A 13,714-nucleotide genomic window follows, 5' to 3' on the forward strand; every position below is an offset into this window, starting at 1 on the left:
ATAGCTTAAAGATTGAAACATCCAGTATAAGTTTGCTTATTTTGGCTTTTAAAAAATGACATTTACCTGAATTTTTTTTTTTTTTACTTAAAACAGGTTAATATTTTTCATTGTGGATGTGTGATAGCAGAAATACGTGACTATCGGCAGTCCAGTAATATGAAATCTCCTGGTTACCAAAGTAGGCACATTCTCTTACGTCCAACAATGCAGGTATGGAATGTTTAGTAAGGAACTGCTGTTTTTTGATTTAGTTGGATTTTTATTAAATGTCCATATATTTGTATGAACATACATGTTTTAAATTGTTTTGTTTCTTCTAGACTTTAGTCTGTGACGTTCACTCTATAACAAGTGACAACCATAAATGGACCCAGGTTAGTTTTCTCTCAAATCCCAGGTAGGCCACACACATTGTGAAGCATCAGTGAGAAGCTCCCTTTTACTCATGTTTGATTGGTTTGTTAGGTTGGATATTTGGGCAGAACTGAGTTTCCTTTATGAGCTCTAGGATTTTTTTTTTGTTTGTTTTTTTGTTTGTTTTTTGTTTTTCGAGACAGGGTTTCCCTGTGTAGCTTTGCACCTTTTCCTGGAACTTACTTGGTAGACCAGGCTGGCCTCGAACTCACAGAGATCTGCCTGCCTCTGCCTCCCAAGTGCTGGGATTAAAGGCGTGCACCACCGACACCCAGCGAGCTCTAGGATTTTAAAATCTCTACATTTAGAAATCCCTCAAGGAGCTAGTTATAATCCAGTCCCAAATTGCTTCCAACCTTGTTGATAAACTAGAGAGTTCAGTTATGAAGCCTAATGTGAAAATTGTTTTTTTTTGTTTTTAATTTTTTTTTTATTTTTGTTTTTGCTCTTGTTTTGTTTTTGTTTTTGTTTTGATTTTTTGAGACCGAGGGTCTCTATGTAACAGTCCTAGCTGTCCTAGAACTCCCTCTGTAGTCCAGGCTGGCTTCAGACTCACAGAGATCCTCCTGCCTCTGCCTCTTAAGTACTGGGATTACAGGTGTGCACCGCCATTGTCCCGCTCTTCCTATCGAACAGTATAGATTGTGAGTTTCCTTTCAGCTAGGATTCTAAAATTTTATAGGAAGCCTGTCTTTTCCTTCCCTTTCTTCCTTTCTTTTCTTTTTCTTTTTGAGGTAAGATCTCTAACCCAGGCTGGCTTGGAACTGGAGATCCTGTTGCCTCAGCCTCCTGAATTCTGAAAGTAAAGACCTGTATCACCACACCTGGTGTAACAGAATTTACTGATGGAGAGCATCAGTTTCTTAAGCTGAGGACTGGTAAACCAAGGAGAGAATATAATTATTCTACCATTCCTGAACAAACTGTATTTTAGGCAGCCAAATAAATTTTTACTCTTTGTATTTGACTATTTTATATAAAGTACAAATAACTGAATTTCCATTAGAAGTTTATCATGTCAGGTTTACACATTAATGTTTAAACTTGAATTACTAGGGTTACTTTAGTCTTTAGCAAACTTCCCGAGAAATATGTCTGGGTTAAATGATGTATGTTTCCATTATCAAGAATGTACTGAAGCTGACATATAACTCCTGTGTGTTTCAGGAAGACAAACTTGTGCTTGAGAGCCAACTGATCCTAGCTACAGCAGAACCACTGTGTCTTGACCCGTCCGTGGCTGTGGCTTGTACTGCAAATAGGCTGCTCTACAACAGGCAGAAGATGAACACTCGCCCAATGAAACGGTGACTGCCAGCACTGTGGGACTCGGGCCTGCCTTAAGTGTTGCTAGCCACAGGGTCCTTTCCCTCAGCATGGCAGGGCTGGATTTTTAAATTTGCAAATGGGATTTTTAATGGCCTTGTATTGTGATTTTGTGTGGTAGGATTTTTTTTTTTTTAAATATTCCCTGCATTATTGTAAAGTGGTGTTCTCTGCAGTGTCCGCTCACCATAATGCTTGTGAGACTGAGAAAAGACCAGATAGTAACAGAAGGATAGTGGCTTCATTACTTCACAACACTAATTGGAAACAGTTAACAAGGAAACAGTATGTAACTTACAAGTTTCGAGAAAATACAGTCCCAGGTTTAGAGATTAATTTATAATGACTGTCTCTCCATTTCAGGATTTGAATCAGCTTGACTACATCGCCAGGAGTGTTTTGTCTTGTTCTTTTTGTTTCACCTCTTCCTAAAGCTTGCTGGTCTGAGTGTTGGCTAGGTGTGTGTGATTTCGTCTGTAGTTAATGCATGCTGCTGCTTTCCCGTATAGACCATGAGTTGTTGCTTTGTTGTCTTCCACTGCCTGTCAGGTGTTTGAAGAGGTACTCCAGGTCCTCCTTGAACCGGCAGCAGGACCTGTCTCACTGTCCTCCTCCCCCTCAGCTGAGATTGCTCGACTTCTTACAGAAACGTAAGGAGAGGAAAGCAGGTCAGCACTATGACCTCAAAATTTCTAAAGCAGGAAATGTAAGTAGTTTGTCAGGAGTTCACTGTTCTGACAGGCTAGCTTTGTTTGAGGGGTTTGGTGTAATTGTACTGCTTTTAACTTTGCAGTGTGTGGACATGTGGAAACGGAGCCCCTGTAACCTGGCTGTGCCTTCTGAAATAGATGTAAGTTCATGAAATGCTGCTCTCTAGCGCAGGGCCAAAGTTCATCATTAGGAAGTTAATGCAAGAAAACAAAGGGGAAAAACAAACAAAAAACTTTTTAAGTTCTCATTTTAAGAAGCTATGTATCTTCCCCTCTCTATCAGTTTCCCAAGTCAAGACATTCTGAGAGGGGGCCACCAGTCCAGCCTCAGTTACATAAGAGCATAACATTTGATAGACTTCTATGTTAGAAGCAGGAGTAATGATAAGGTTTCAAAATGTGGAAAGAGTGTGGCATATTTTACATAATGCACTGGAAATGGCCTTGTGTCTTTCTGTAGTGTTTCTTCATAATTAACTCATAATGCTTATATACTCAAACTGGTAAAATTTAAGATTAGTAATATTAGAGCCATGGCCAAAATAGGAATGCCCAGCACTATTCTTTATTAATAATCCCTAAGACACACGAATTCCAAGTGATCATAGGGGGTGTTAGTAAAGGACAGCTTTATATTTCATTTCCTGTGTCTTTTAGAGTCTATTTTTATTATTTACTCGGTTATCTTTTACATATGTATAGTGTGTGTGTGTGTGTGTGTGTGTGTGTGTGTGTGTGTGTGTGTGTTTGCATGTCATGACACGTGGAAGATCACAGTTGGTTCTTTGCTTCTATTACATTGCTCCTAAGCATCAAACTCAGGTCTTCAGTTTCAGTGGCAAGCACCTTTATCTGCTAAGCCATCTCACCAGCTCTTACTCAATTCATTATGATTCTTATTTCAAAATTATTTCATTATTTCAGCAATGCTTTTTGTATTATTGTTATAACAATTAAAACACAAAACCAAAAGTATTAATAGACTATGTATACAAACTAACAAAGAAAGCCATATTATATATTGTTTTCTTGTTTAATATGTGGCCCTCAGGCAGCTACTGCTCTTAACTACTTAATCATCTGCCGCTCCACGTACTAGACTTTTTTTTTGGGGGGGGGGGGTTTGAGACAGGGGTTCTCTGTGTAGCTTTGTGCCTTTCCTGGATCTGCTGTGTAGACCAGGCTGGCCTTGAACTCACAAAGATCCACCTCCCGAGTGCTGGGATTAAAGGCATGCACCACCACCACCGCCCTGCCCCCACATACTAGACTTTTAATTAAGCATCAGAAGGGTTTTAAACTTATTAAATATAAGTGCTTGGTAATACTGGTAGTTGAAACACTTATGCTCACACTGTTCTTGTTGAATTTTGCAGGTTCTTCTCTTTGTTCTGATACTGATTCCATTTTATTCCATGTCTTTATCATTTAGGTGGAGAAATATGCTAAAGTAGAAAAATCCATCAAATCTGATGACTCTCAACCAACAGTCTGGCCGGCCCATGTAAGTAATCAGTGCTGGTTTCTTTCATTAATAATGCAGTTTGCTGTGTGTTTTGGGACAGTGTCTCTTGTAGCACAGACTGGCCTCAAATTTGCAATCTAGTCAAGGCTGACCTCAAACATACTGATCTCCTTTACTGCCCAAGTGTCAGGTGTGTCCCCACCATATTTGGTGAACAGTGTTGTTTATAAACTGGGTTCTGAATTTATTAAACAGAAAATTACTTGGATAACTTTTTTTTTTTTTTTTGGTTTTTCAAGACAGGGTTTCTCTGTGTAGCTTTGTGCCTTTCCTGGAATTCACTGTAGTCCAGGCTGGGCTTGAACTCACAGAGATCCACCTGGCTCTGCCTCCCGAGTGCTGGGATTAAAGGCGTGCGCCACCACTGCCCGACTCGTATAACTTTTTTTAAAAGTACATTAGGAGCTCTTGTGGGCTTCAAAAAAAAATATTTTTTTTAAGGTGTGATTTTCATTTTACAGAATAGTTTTAATGTAACACTACATTTTTATGTTGGGGCATGGTAGCCCATGCCTATACTCTTACCTCTTGGAGGCAGAGGCAGGATGCTTACAAGTTGGAGGCCAGCCTGGGCTACATAGAGAGCTACTTAAAAACCAAAATAAGTATCAAGCCTAATGGTACAGAACTAGAAGTCGAGAACTAGGATAGCTGCTATCGGAAAAGGACGTGTCTGAGATCATCCTGGGCTACATAGTAAGACTGTCTTAGAGAAAACAGAATTGCACTTTTTTTGTTTTGATTGCATATTAGTGGTTTTCCCTTTTTTGTTTGAAATTAGCATATTTTTTCCCTTTAATTTATTTTTTAATTATACTCATGATATTAGTTACATTTGTGGTATTCATTGATTATATTTGCAGTATTCATTCAATAATTATGATACTCATTAATTACATTATAGATTTATTACATTCATGATATTATGTCCTAACACTACTGTCCGTTTGTGGGGCTTTTCCATCACACAAAACGGATTCAGTACTTAGGAAATCAGTACTCTATATTTCTTTCTTCTCCATCTTGAGATAACGTCTAATCTTTCTGTCTTTATGAATTTGTATATTCTATATATTTCATGTAATACAATTCTATAGTATTTGTCCTTTTTAAAAATAAAAACATTTTATGTACAACTGCAGGAGAAATGATACACAGATAGCTTGAACATTAAAACAGGTAATAATTCAAAAATCCAGGGTTATTTGAAGCTGGAAAATATTTTCTCTGTAGAAAATAGTAAAAATGATAACATTTTCCATTAAGCCCTTTTAAGCCAATTAATAGCTGAATTATACATAGAAATATTGATTAGATTCTGGGATACAGAAGAACCCTATCTTCATCTGTTCAAAGAGCTATGTTTTACTTAAGTTGTGTATGTGAGATTCCTATTCATCTTCCCCTTCACTGTTTGATTTACGGCAGACATTTTTCTGTAGGCTAATCCATAATCTAAAAAGATTTTAGCCTCCCCTCCTGAAAGTACAGCCAGCATTTTCTTTCTCATCAGCTTGATACGGTACAAATTCTTATCCTAATAGTGAAATGTTTCACTAAAGCTTGCCCAGTAATTGGGCAAAACCAAAACTTATTATAAGCCACAGTCATTCTGTGGGTTGCAGTCTGATTGTCCTTTGCTTTATATCTAGAATCCACTTATGAGTGAGTACATACCATGTTTGTCCTTCTGGGTTATCTCAGGATGATCTTTTCTAGTTCCATCCATTTGCCTGCAAATTTCATGTCATTGTTTTTCTCTGCTGAGTAGTACTCCATTGTGTACACGTACCACATTTTCTTAATCCATTCTTCAGTTGGTGGTCATCTAGGTTGTTTCCAGGTTCTAGCTATTATGAATAATGCTGCCATGAACATAGTTGAGCATGTATCTTTATGGTATGATTGAGCATTCCTTGGGTATATGCCCAAGAGTGGTATGGCTGGGTCTTGAGGTAAGCATATTCTTTTAAAGATGTCTTTGTTTGAGAGATGGTACTCTGTGTGACCAGGCTTACCTGGAATTTTGCTGTATTTTCCAGCTGGTCTTACACTTAACACTTGTTGCCATTCTGCTGCCTCTGCCTCCTGAGTGCTAGGATTAAAAGTGTGCGCCCCCATTGCCCAGCTTCATTAGTAATTTCTTAGAGGGAGAAATTGGAATAATATATTGGATGGATTCTAGGGGCAAAATCATAAGATTTTATGGTCATAGGATGTTTTGTATGAATGGCCAATGACAAAAACATTTCCATCTTCAAACCTTATTTTCAGATTGTTAAATATTGCAGTTGTATGAGCAGTATATGAAGCTCTGCATGTCTCTCAGGCTTGATGAGAGGCAGCATTGGGACACAACATAAGGAACTGTGTGAAGAAAGGGTCCTATGCAGTAGTCTCTATGAGGGTTTGGGCTGTGAAATTCCTTTTCATTCAGTCATTTGTTTGTTTGTTGATTATTTATGAGACAAGGTCTTACTGTATAGTTCTACACAGTGTAGACCAGGCTTATTTTGAACTCGAAGAGACAGGCTGCTGCCTCTGCCTCCCCAAGTGCTGGAGTTAAAAGATATGTGCCATCACACTTGACCAGTTCCTTTACCAATATGGGTTGGTTGTGTTTGACAGTTGGATGAGATACTACTTGTTAAGTACTGTGGCAATATCCAGTAAAGTTGGTTATAATTTTCATTATGCTTGTAGAAATGCTAGCAATTTTTTGATGAATGACTCAATATCATGCATAATTACCCTGAACTCGATGTTTTATACTGCCTTAAACATTTCTTTAGTGCCATGTATATACCAGACCATAAATCAGTTTTTATTTTTGTTTTTTTTTGTTGTTGTTGTTGTTATTTTTGCTGCTTGAGATGATATTATTTGAGATTCTCTGTCTTTTTCAGGATGTAAAAGATGATTATGTATTTGAATGTGAAGGTGGTACTCAGTATCAGAAAACAAAGCTGACCATCCTGCAGTCTCTTGGTGATCCACTTTACTATGGTAAAATACAGCCATGGAAAGCAGATGAAGAAAATGACAGTCAAATGTCTCCGTCCCAGTGAGTTCTGTTGAGTATATGTAATACACAGAGACATCCAGGACTTACTTAGAACTACCAAGGAGCTGCCAACTAGTAAATACAGTTTTCCTTCAGGGATTTGGTATTTAATATATACCAATACATTTTGACAGTGGCTGTGAATAAAGTTAAAGTGCACTTGCCACGTTATTTATATTCATTTTTTTTTAAGGGTAGCTAATTATTTTTGTGGTTGCTCTGAAGGACATTCTTAGTATTTTGATGTTGACGATTGATGTAGTTGATTTTCTAGATGGTATATCATCAGTACAGGGTTAATATTTAGTTTTGATTTGGGGGTTGGGGAGTGTGGGCGGGTCTATGTATCCCTGGCTGGCTATGGAGACTAGGCTGGCCTCAAACTCACTAAGATCGGCCTGCCTTTGCCTCTGCTTCCTGAGTGCTGGGGTAATTTTGGTTGTATAGTTACTTTTATTATTAGTTAGTTGTTTGTTTGTTTGTTTTTTTTAAATCACATACTGTTTTGAAAGATGGAAAAGATCTCAGGAAAATGAAAAATAGGTGAGGTCAGTTGTATGTCAGATTATTGTTAAAACCTTTACCAAAATTGATTTGAACTTTGTGAAGAACGATAGTTTTGTTTTGTTTTTTTTTTAAAGATGTATTTATTTATTATGTATACAAAAGAGGGTGCCAGATCTCATTACAGATGGTTGTGAGCCACCATGTGGTTGCTGGGAATTGAACTCAGGACCTTTGGAAGAGCAAGCAGTGCCCTTAACCTCTGAGCCATCTCTCCAGCCCCAAACGATAGGTTTTAACTTCACCTATGCCTAGGTAAAAGTCAACAAGAAAAAATAGCAGCAATTCCTCAGTTAACAGCTGTCAGCTGTTTTGATTATGCATGTTTCTGAAATTCTTCCCCCAAAGACACATTCACCATTCTAAGTGTGCCAGCATCTCAATAGTGTGAGGACACAGTAGCTACTTCTTTGTGAAAATTCAGTTCCTATTGCTACAGGAACTGCTTCCAGGAGAAACTTGCTGTCTCTGCTGTTACTCTGCAGGGTCTGTGCTCTTCCACATCCTTCCATGTTCAGAACCTGGAACATGTTCAGCTGTGAAACTCAAGTTTGACTTGCCTTAACTGAGTGCTTTTCTTTTGTTTTATATTTCAGCTTCTCTGCAGATGATCATTCAAATTGGTAATTAAAAAATAAGACTCACTTTTTTAAATATGTTGTTATAATGTCAAACTTAAAAAAAAAAAACCTTAGAAAAGACTTTTAAGTTGGTAATCAACTTTCTCATCCTTGTCTAAAGTAATTGTAAGAATGACTTACAGAGTCAAATTAAATGAATGGGAAGCCACAGGCCTTCCCATAGTTAAGTGATTTTACTAAAGGAACAACATTTATCAACGTGTGTAGTGGTACTTGGTAATTTATTACAGATTGTGTAATAATAAATGAGCATTAAAATAAATTTCTCCTAAGGCAAATCAGCCAAATTGATTATTTCATGATGAATGTAAAACTTGAGCATTATTTCTCAAGTTTAATTAATTTTTAATGTAATGATACATTGCTAGATTTAAAATGAATTTATAATATATATTACTGTGACTAAAATATGAAAGACTTTAAAGGTTAACCTAAGATGTTTTAAGATACTCTTACCTAATACTTTTCTTGGTAACTTTTTAGGTTTATTATTGGGTCAAAGACTGATGCAGAGAGGTAAAGTGCATTTGCTCCTTTATTTTTGGTCATATTAGATGTGAATCTGCATCTTTGTAGGGTAGTGTTCTGTGTCTGAGTCATAGATGTTGATTTTGTTATGCATTTAACAGAACATTACATCATTTACTCCTAGGTCTTGTGTTAAATCACTTAATATTAAAATCTCTGAGGTCCATTTTCTTGATATTTTAATACTCAGGGTGGTTTTTCATAGAAATAAGAAAATAATTAAAGATCATGTTTAAAGTACAGTTTGTTTTAGGTAAGAAAGCGTAGCTATTTGAGAAAGACAATTTTAAGGAGGACATTTATAATCCAAGTCTAAGGAAAGGGAATGAACATTTTGTTGTCTGTTCATTGGTTTAGTTATATTGTCATCAGGGATAACTTTAAACTTTTAATTACCTCTATAATTTCTATATTTGGAGTAAGATCTTAAAATGTGCCTTGATAATAGGCATTTGTCCTGATTTAAATACTCCTTTGTCACTGGAAAGATTAGAGTACACTTCTCTTTATTACAATTATGTAGTGTGTGAACCTGTGTTCTCACTCTGAAGTTGGGCATTGTGTGTTGTGTGTAGGAGTTGGTTCTCCTTCCACTGTGTGGCTTCAGGGGAGAAAACACAGGTTGTCAGGCTTGGTGGCAAGCACCGTTATCCAGCTCCATAGCCCAGAATACACTCTTTAGGACAGGATTTCCTCATATAGCTCAGTCTGACCTTGAACTCTTGACTAGTTTCTTTGTCTTTCTCCTGTGGAACAGTAGATCTCTGGTACTTGTTTATCTCGTACTTGTGATTGGGCAGTTAGGGAGCACTTGTAACACAGTGGTGGAGTGCCTCAATTTGATTTTTCTATTAAATCTGGTGGGACTTATTTTGCAGTAATAGCATTACTTATTTATTTCCTGTATGATTTGTTTTTTTAAGACAAATCTGACTGATCCTTATGTATTTTTTCCCTACTATTTCAGGGTAGTTAATCAGTACCAGGAGTTGGTCCAGAATGAAGCCAAATGCCCAGTGAAGATGTCACATAGTTCTAGTGGGTCCGCTAGTCTCACTCCCGGGGAGGAGACAGAAGTACGTTCACACTGTTGGTGCCTTGTGCCTGCTGTTTCTCAAGGAGTCTGAGGAACGGGGAGGGGAGGGAGTTATAGTTTAGCTTTGACTTTTAACTTTTTTACTACTCAGTTTTATGGTTGAAAGTTTCAAAAGTACTCAATGATAAGTCTATGCTGGTACTCTGTTAAAGGTAGGTAGACGAGGGTGGCAGGTCTTCTTTCACTTTCTGTTCTTCCCTGGGTCTAACATCACCTCATGTCATAGTCTGTGGGTGTCATGTGGAACTTTGTAGTAGCCCTCTTATTGAATACTTTGCAGTTATAACTTGTTTGCATGTAGGAATTATAATGATAGTAATTTTAACCTTAACAGTTGTGTTTAATGTCTGTCCTCAGCAGCCTGAGACTGTGTCCGTTCAGTCTTCAGTTTTGGGAAAGGGAGTAAAACATCGGCCCCCACCCATCAAACTTCCCTCAAGCTCAGGAAATAGTTCCTCAGGTATTATCCTTGACTCTTTCTTAAAATGTTACTTGTTTTTACTGTGATAATTCACAGAATTTTGAATTATGAATATAGGAAAAAACTTAAATGTATTTGTGTGTATGCTCATATGAGTGTGCCCATGTATATACCTTTGCAACTGGAGGTAGTTGGCTTGAGTGGGTGGTGGGATCTGAACTTTGGTCTTTATGATTGCTCAGCAAGTGTTCTGAGCCATCTTTCCAGCCCTAGGAAATAACTTGTGTTCTTCCAGGTAACTATTTCACAGCACAACAGGCTAGCAGCTTCCTTAAATCTCCAACTCCTCCTCCATCATCTAAGCCAAGTCTCTCTCGGAAATCATCCGTGGAGCTCAGTCAAGTTAGCATGCTTTCTCCTGCCGCCCTATCACCTGCCAGCTCTTCACAGAGTGAGTCATGATTTAAACTCTTGCACAAATTTTCGTAAAGTTTTGCATTAGTGTTCTTGAAGGCAGCTTTTATTCAGTCTGTGAATGGTGAAATCTAAATGTACTGTGTACCCACAATGTATAAGTTACATGAAACTCCAGCTAGAGTTTTGTTGGCTGTATATATTACATGTTTAATGTAGTTGTATTTGCTTTTCTGTATCTATGTATGCACTGGGTGTATACCTTTCTTCTAGACTTGTCTTCTTTAAAAATTACTTGGCAGTAAGGTTGCAGAATATTATTTTCAGTGCACCGTAGGATCTTTTTTCTTAGTATATAAACTGTGGCTGATACTAAAAAGAACGTGAGAGTGAATTATTGGAGGTTCTACCTTTGTATGTGTAAGACACCAGCTGGTTCCAAGGTTACATGCAGTAAAGTGAAAAGTAGTATTTGAAAGCATGCATTTCTACACCTCTGTAAACTGTCCCTAAAACGTAATCATCTGAACAAAGGAAAATAGAATTCTCACTTTGGGATACTCTTTTTACAGCAAGTAGAGGCAATATAGGAATGCTAGGTTTAATTTGGGGAGAATTTCTTCAGATGACTATCTGAATATATTGGGTACTAATTTGGGGGGGGTTCCAGTTTTTTAGCTTTTTTTTTTTTTTTTTTTTTAACTTGGTTGCTAATGTGTGCCGTCAGTGTACTGCACAGTGCTAGGATGGTCCTAGATATTAACATCTGCATTCCGATAGCTCAAAAGGTGTAATTTTTCTGCCTTCTTGTTTTGCACAAAGAAAAATAAATTTTCTGAAAGTCTTATTCATACTTCTCATGTTGTGGGTATGGCTTGTGGTGATGTGCTGCTGCACACAGTTGTGTTAAGTCAGGGTGGAGTGACAGCTTCTGGACATTCACATCTCTCTCCTTTCTTTCTGCAGGACATGAAAGCTAAAAAGGAAACACCTCAAGAGCTTTTGCTTTATTTTTTTGGTTTCATTTTTTCTTTTTATTTTTTTTAAGTTGATAAACTGTGCATACTTCATTCACAACAGATTTTCTATACATTCTACATTTAAACAGAAGTACACAGTTACTGTTAAAGATGCAGTATTATCTGTAAAGTACTTGCTTTACTCTTTGTAAATTTGTTTATCAGGGTAAACTTGATATGTTGGGAATTAAATATGTATATCTCGGTGCCAAATATAATTGATAACTTTGTGTAGCTTACTAAAAATGTTCATTTTATCTCAGTTAAACTAAATAAGCAGTATTTTTTAAAGAAGTTTTGAATTATTGAAATCATAAATAACAAAAATTAACTTAAATTCAGTTTCAACCTTGTAGGCAAAAGACAGCATGTAGGAGACTAACTTTTCAGTGGGTGTTGTGGTAGAGTATAAATGTATTTCCAGTTACTGTGATAGCATCTGGAGTGGGGTTTTTAGGTGATATACTGCATCCTTAATTGTAATTGAGTGTAGCAACACTCGTGGATCTTGTAGAGAGTTAACACTTGCAGTTCACTGCTTTTAAAAAATTGGAACAAATTTGTCAGTTATAAGTAAGATTCCATTAACCTTATTTTGAAAGGACCGGCCATTTATAACAAACTAGCAATTTTTATTTTTCTCAATGAGCAGGATCTGGAACTCCTAAGCCATCTACTCCTACACCAACCCCTTCATCGGCCCCACACCCTCCTGATGCTCAGAACTCAACTCCTAGTACCCCTTCAGCCACCCCATCTCCCCAAGATTCAGGCTTCACCCCTCAGCCCACTTTGTTCACTCAGTTTGCTCAGCAGCAAAGGGCTCTGAGCCAGGCAATGCCTGTGACAGCCATTCCTCTTTCTACCATGGTGACCTCTGTAACAACAGGAAGCACGGTCTCCCCGGTCATGGCAGACTCTGCTGGGCTTAACTCCATCAGTGTAGTGAGCTCTGCTGGGTAAGTTGACAATGTTAAAGACATTTTTATTTGTGAGATTAAGAACAAGTTGCACATTACACTGAAAGATGGTATTTTGGTATAGTTTGGAGCTACTTAATTGAATGGTATCATTTTAGTAACAAACCTATTACCTATACAAAGATGTATTTCACAGTTGCCCAGATTTTGTCACTTCCTGTTGCTGCTGTCTTTGAATCACTTGGGCAGGGCTTTGCTTCTCCTCACTCTGAAATATCTAAGGATATGCTTATTACCTAAGCCAGCCTTGTCACACTTAAGCACTAAAATGAAACTGGGCCTAGAAATGAAAATTAAAATTTTTATGACATTTGTTTGTGTGTGTGCCACAGTGCCCATGTAGAGCTCAGAGGATGACTTGCAGGTTTTGGTTGTTTTTCCACCACCATCTGCACCTTGAGGCTCAGTGTCAAGTACCCGCTGAGCCATCTCACCTGCCCTAGGAATTAATTTTTAAGACAGAACTTGTTTTATAGTTTTTAATCTAAAGAATTGTGATGCCGTATTTGCTTTCATAGTGTGTAATGCTCTGTCCCTTACCCTGCAGTGGAGCCCAGGCTCTGAAGAGTGGTTCAAACTCCATGCTGAGCTGTGACACTGGTACCATAACTCCTGCAGGAAAAAACCTGTGTGGCGGCCTTCTCCCATCAGGAAGTCTCTTAACAAATGCACTGCCCAGTGCAATGCAGGCACCTTCTCAGTCAGGTTAGAATAAAGTACATGTGGAAGTCTTTCATTTATCCTGGGGGTTTTTTGTGTTTTGTTCTTTTAATTTTTTTTTTTTTTAAAGACAAGGTGTTTTTGGTTTTTTTACTCTTTGGTCTTTTGGGCCCACTACCCAGCTCCCAAATAAATCTCATACAGAGTTTTATTCTTACTTACAAATACCTGGCCTTAGCTTGCCTTGTTTCTAGCCATCTTTTCTTAACATAAATTATCCTGTGTACCTTTTGCCTCTCAGCTTTTATCTTTCTCTGTTTCTGTGTATCTTTCTTTACTACTTACTCTG

General features: G+C 37.7%; 1 protein-coding gene across 3 annotated transcripts in view; it reads left to right on the forward strand.

The window, feature by feature from the left end:
* Supt20h (SPT20 homolog, SAGA complex component) overlaps positions 1 to 13,714 on the forward strand; it is a 33,990-nt gene that overhangs the window by 10,778 nt on the left and 9,498 nt on the right. For 2 of the 3 annotated variants that reach the window (XM_036191161.1, XM_036191162.1), the window contains exons 8-20: positions 97 to 213; positions 324 to 377; positions 1,585 to 1,724; positions 2,293 to 2,449; positions 2,537 to 2,593; positions 3,886 to 3,957; positions 6,885 to 7,042; positions 8,203 to 8,229; positions 8,731 to 8,763; positions 9,743 to 9,851; positions 10,229 to 10,331; positions 10,588 to 10,743; positions 11,673 to 12,442. In XM_036191161.1, the coding sequence (XP_036047054.1) occupies positions 97 to 213; positions 324 to 377; positions 1,585 to 1,724; positions 2,293 to 2,449; positions 2,537 to 2,593; positions 3,886 to 3,957; positions 6,885 to 7,042; positions 8,203 to 8,229; positions 8,731 to 8,763; positions 9,743 to 9,851; positions 10,229 to 10,331; positions 10,588 to 10,743; positions 11,673 to 11,686 (1,197 nt within the window). In that variant the 3' untranslated portion in view covers positions 11,687 to 12,442. Of the gene's footprint in view, positions 1 to 96; positions 214 to 323; positions 378 to 1,584; positions 1,725 to 2,292; positions 2,450 to 2,536; positions 2,594 to 3,885; positions 3,958 to 6,884; positions 7,043 to 8,202; positions 8,230 to 8,730; positions 8,764 to 9,742; positions 9,852 to 10,228; positions 10,332 to 10,587; positions 10,744 to 11,672; positions 12,685 to 13,252; positions 13,411 to 13,714 lie in introns of those variants that run through there. The other variant, XM_036191163.1, reaches the window with a different exon arrangement.

The sequence above is a fragment of the Onychomys torridus genome, chromosome 6 (genome assembly GCF_903995425.1).
Source record: "Onychomys torridus chromosome 6, mOncTor1.1, whole genome shotgun sequence".
In the NCBI taxonomy this organism is placed as follows: Eukaryota; Metazoa; Chordata; class Mammalia; order Rodentia; family Cricetidae; genus Onychomys; species Onychomys torridus.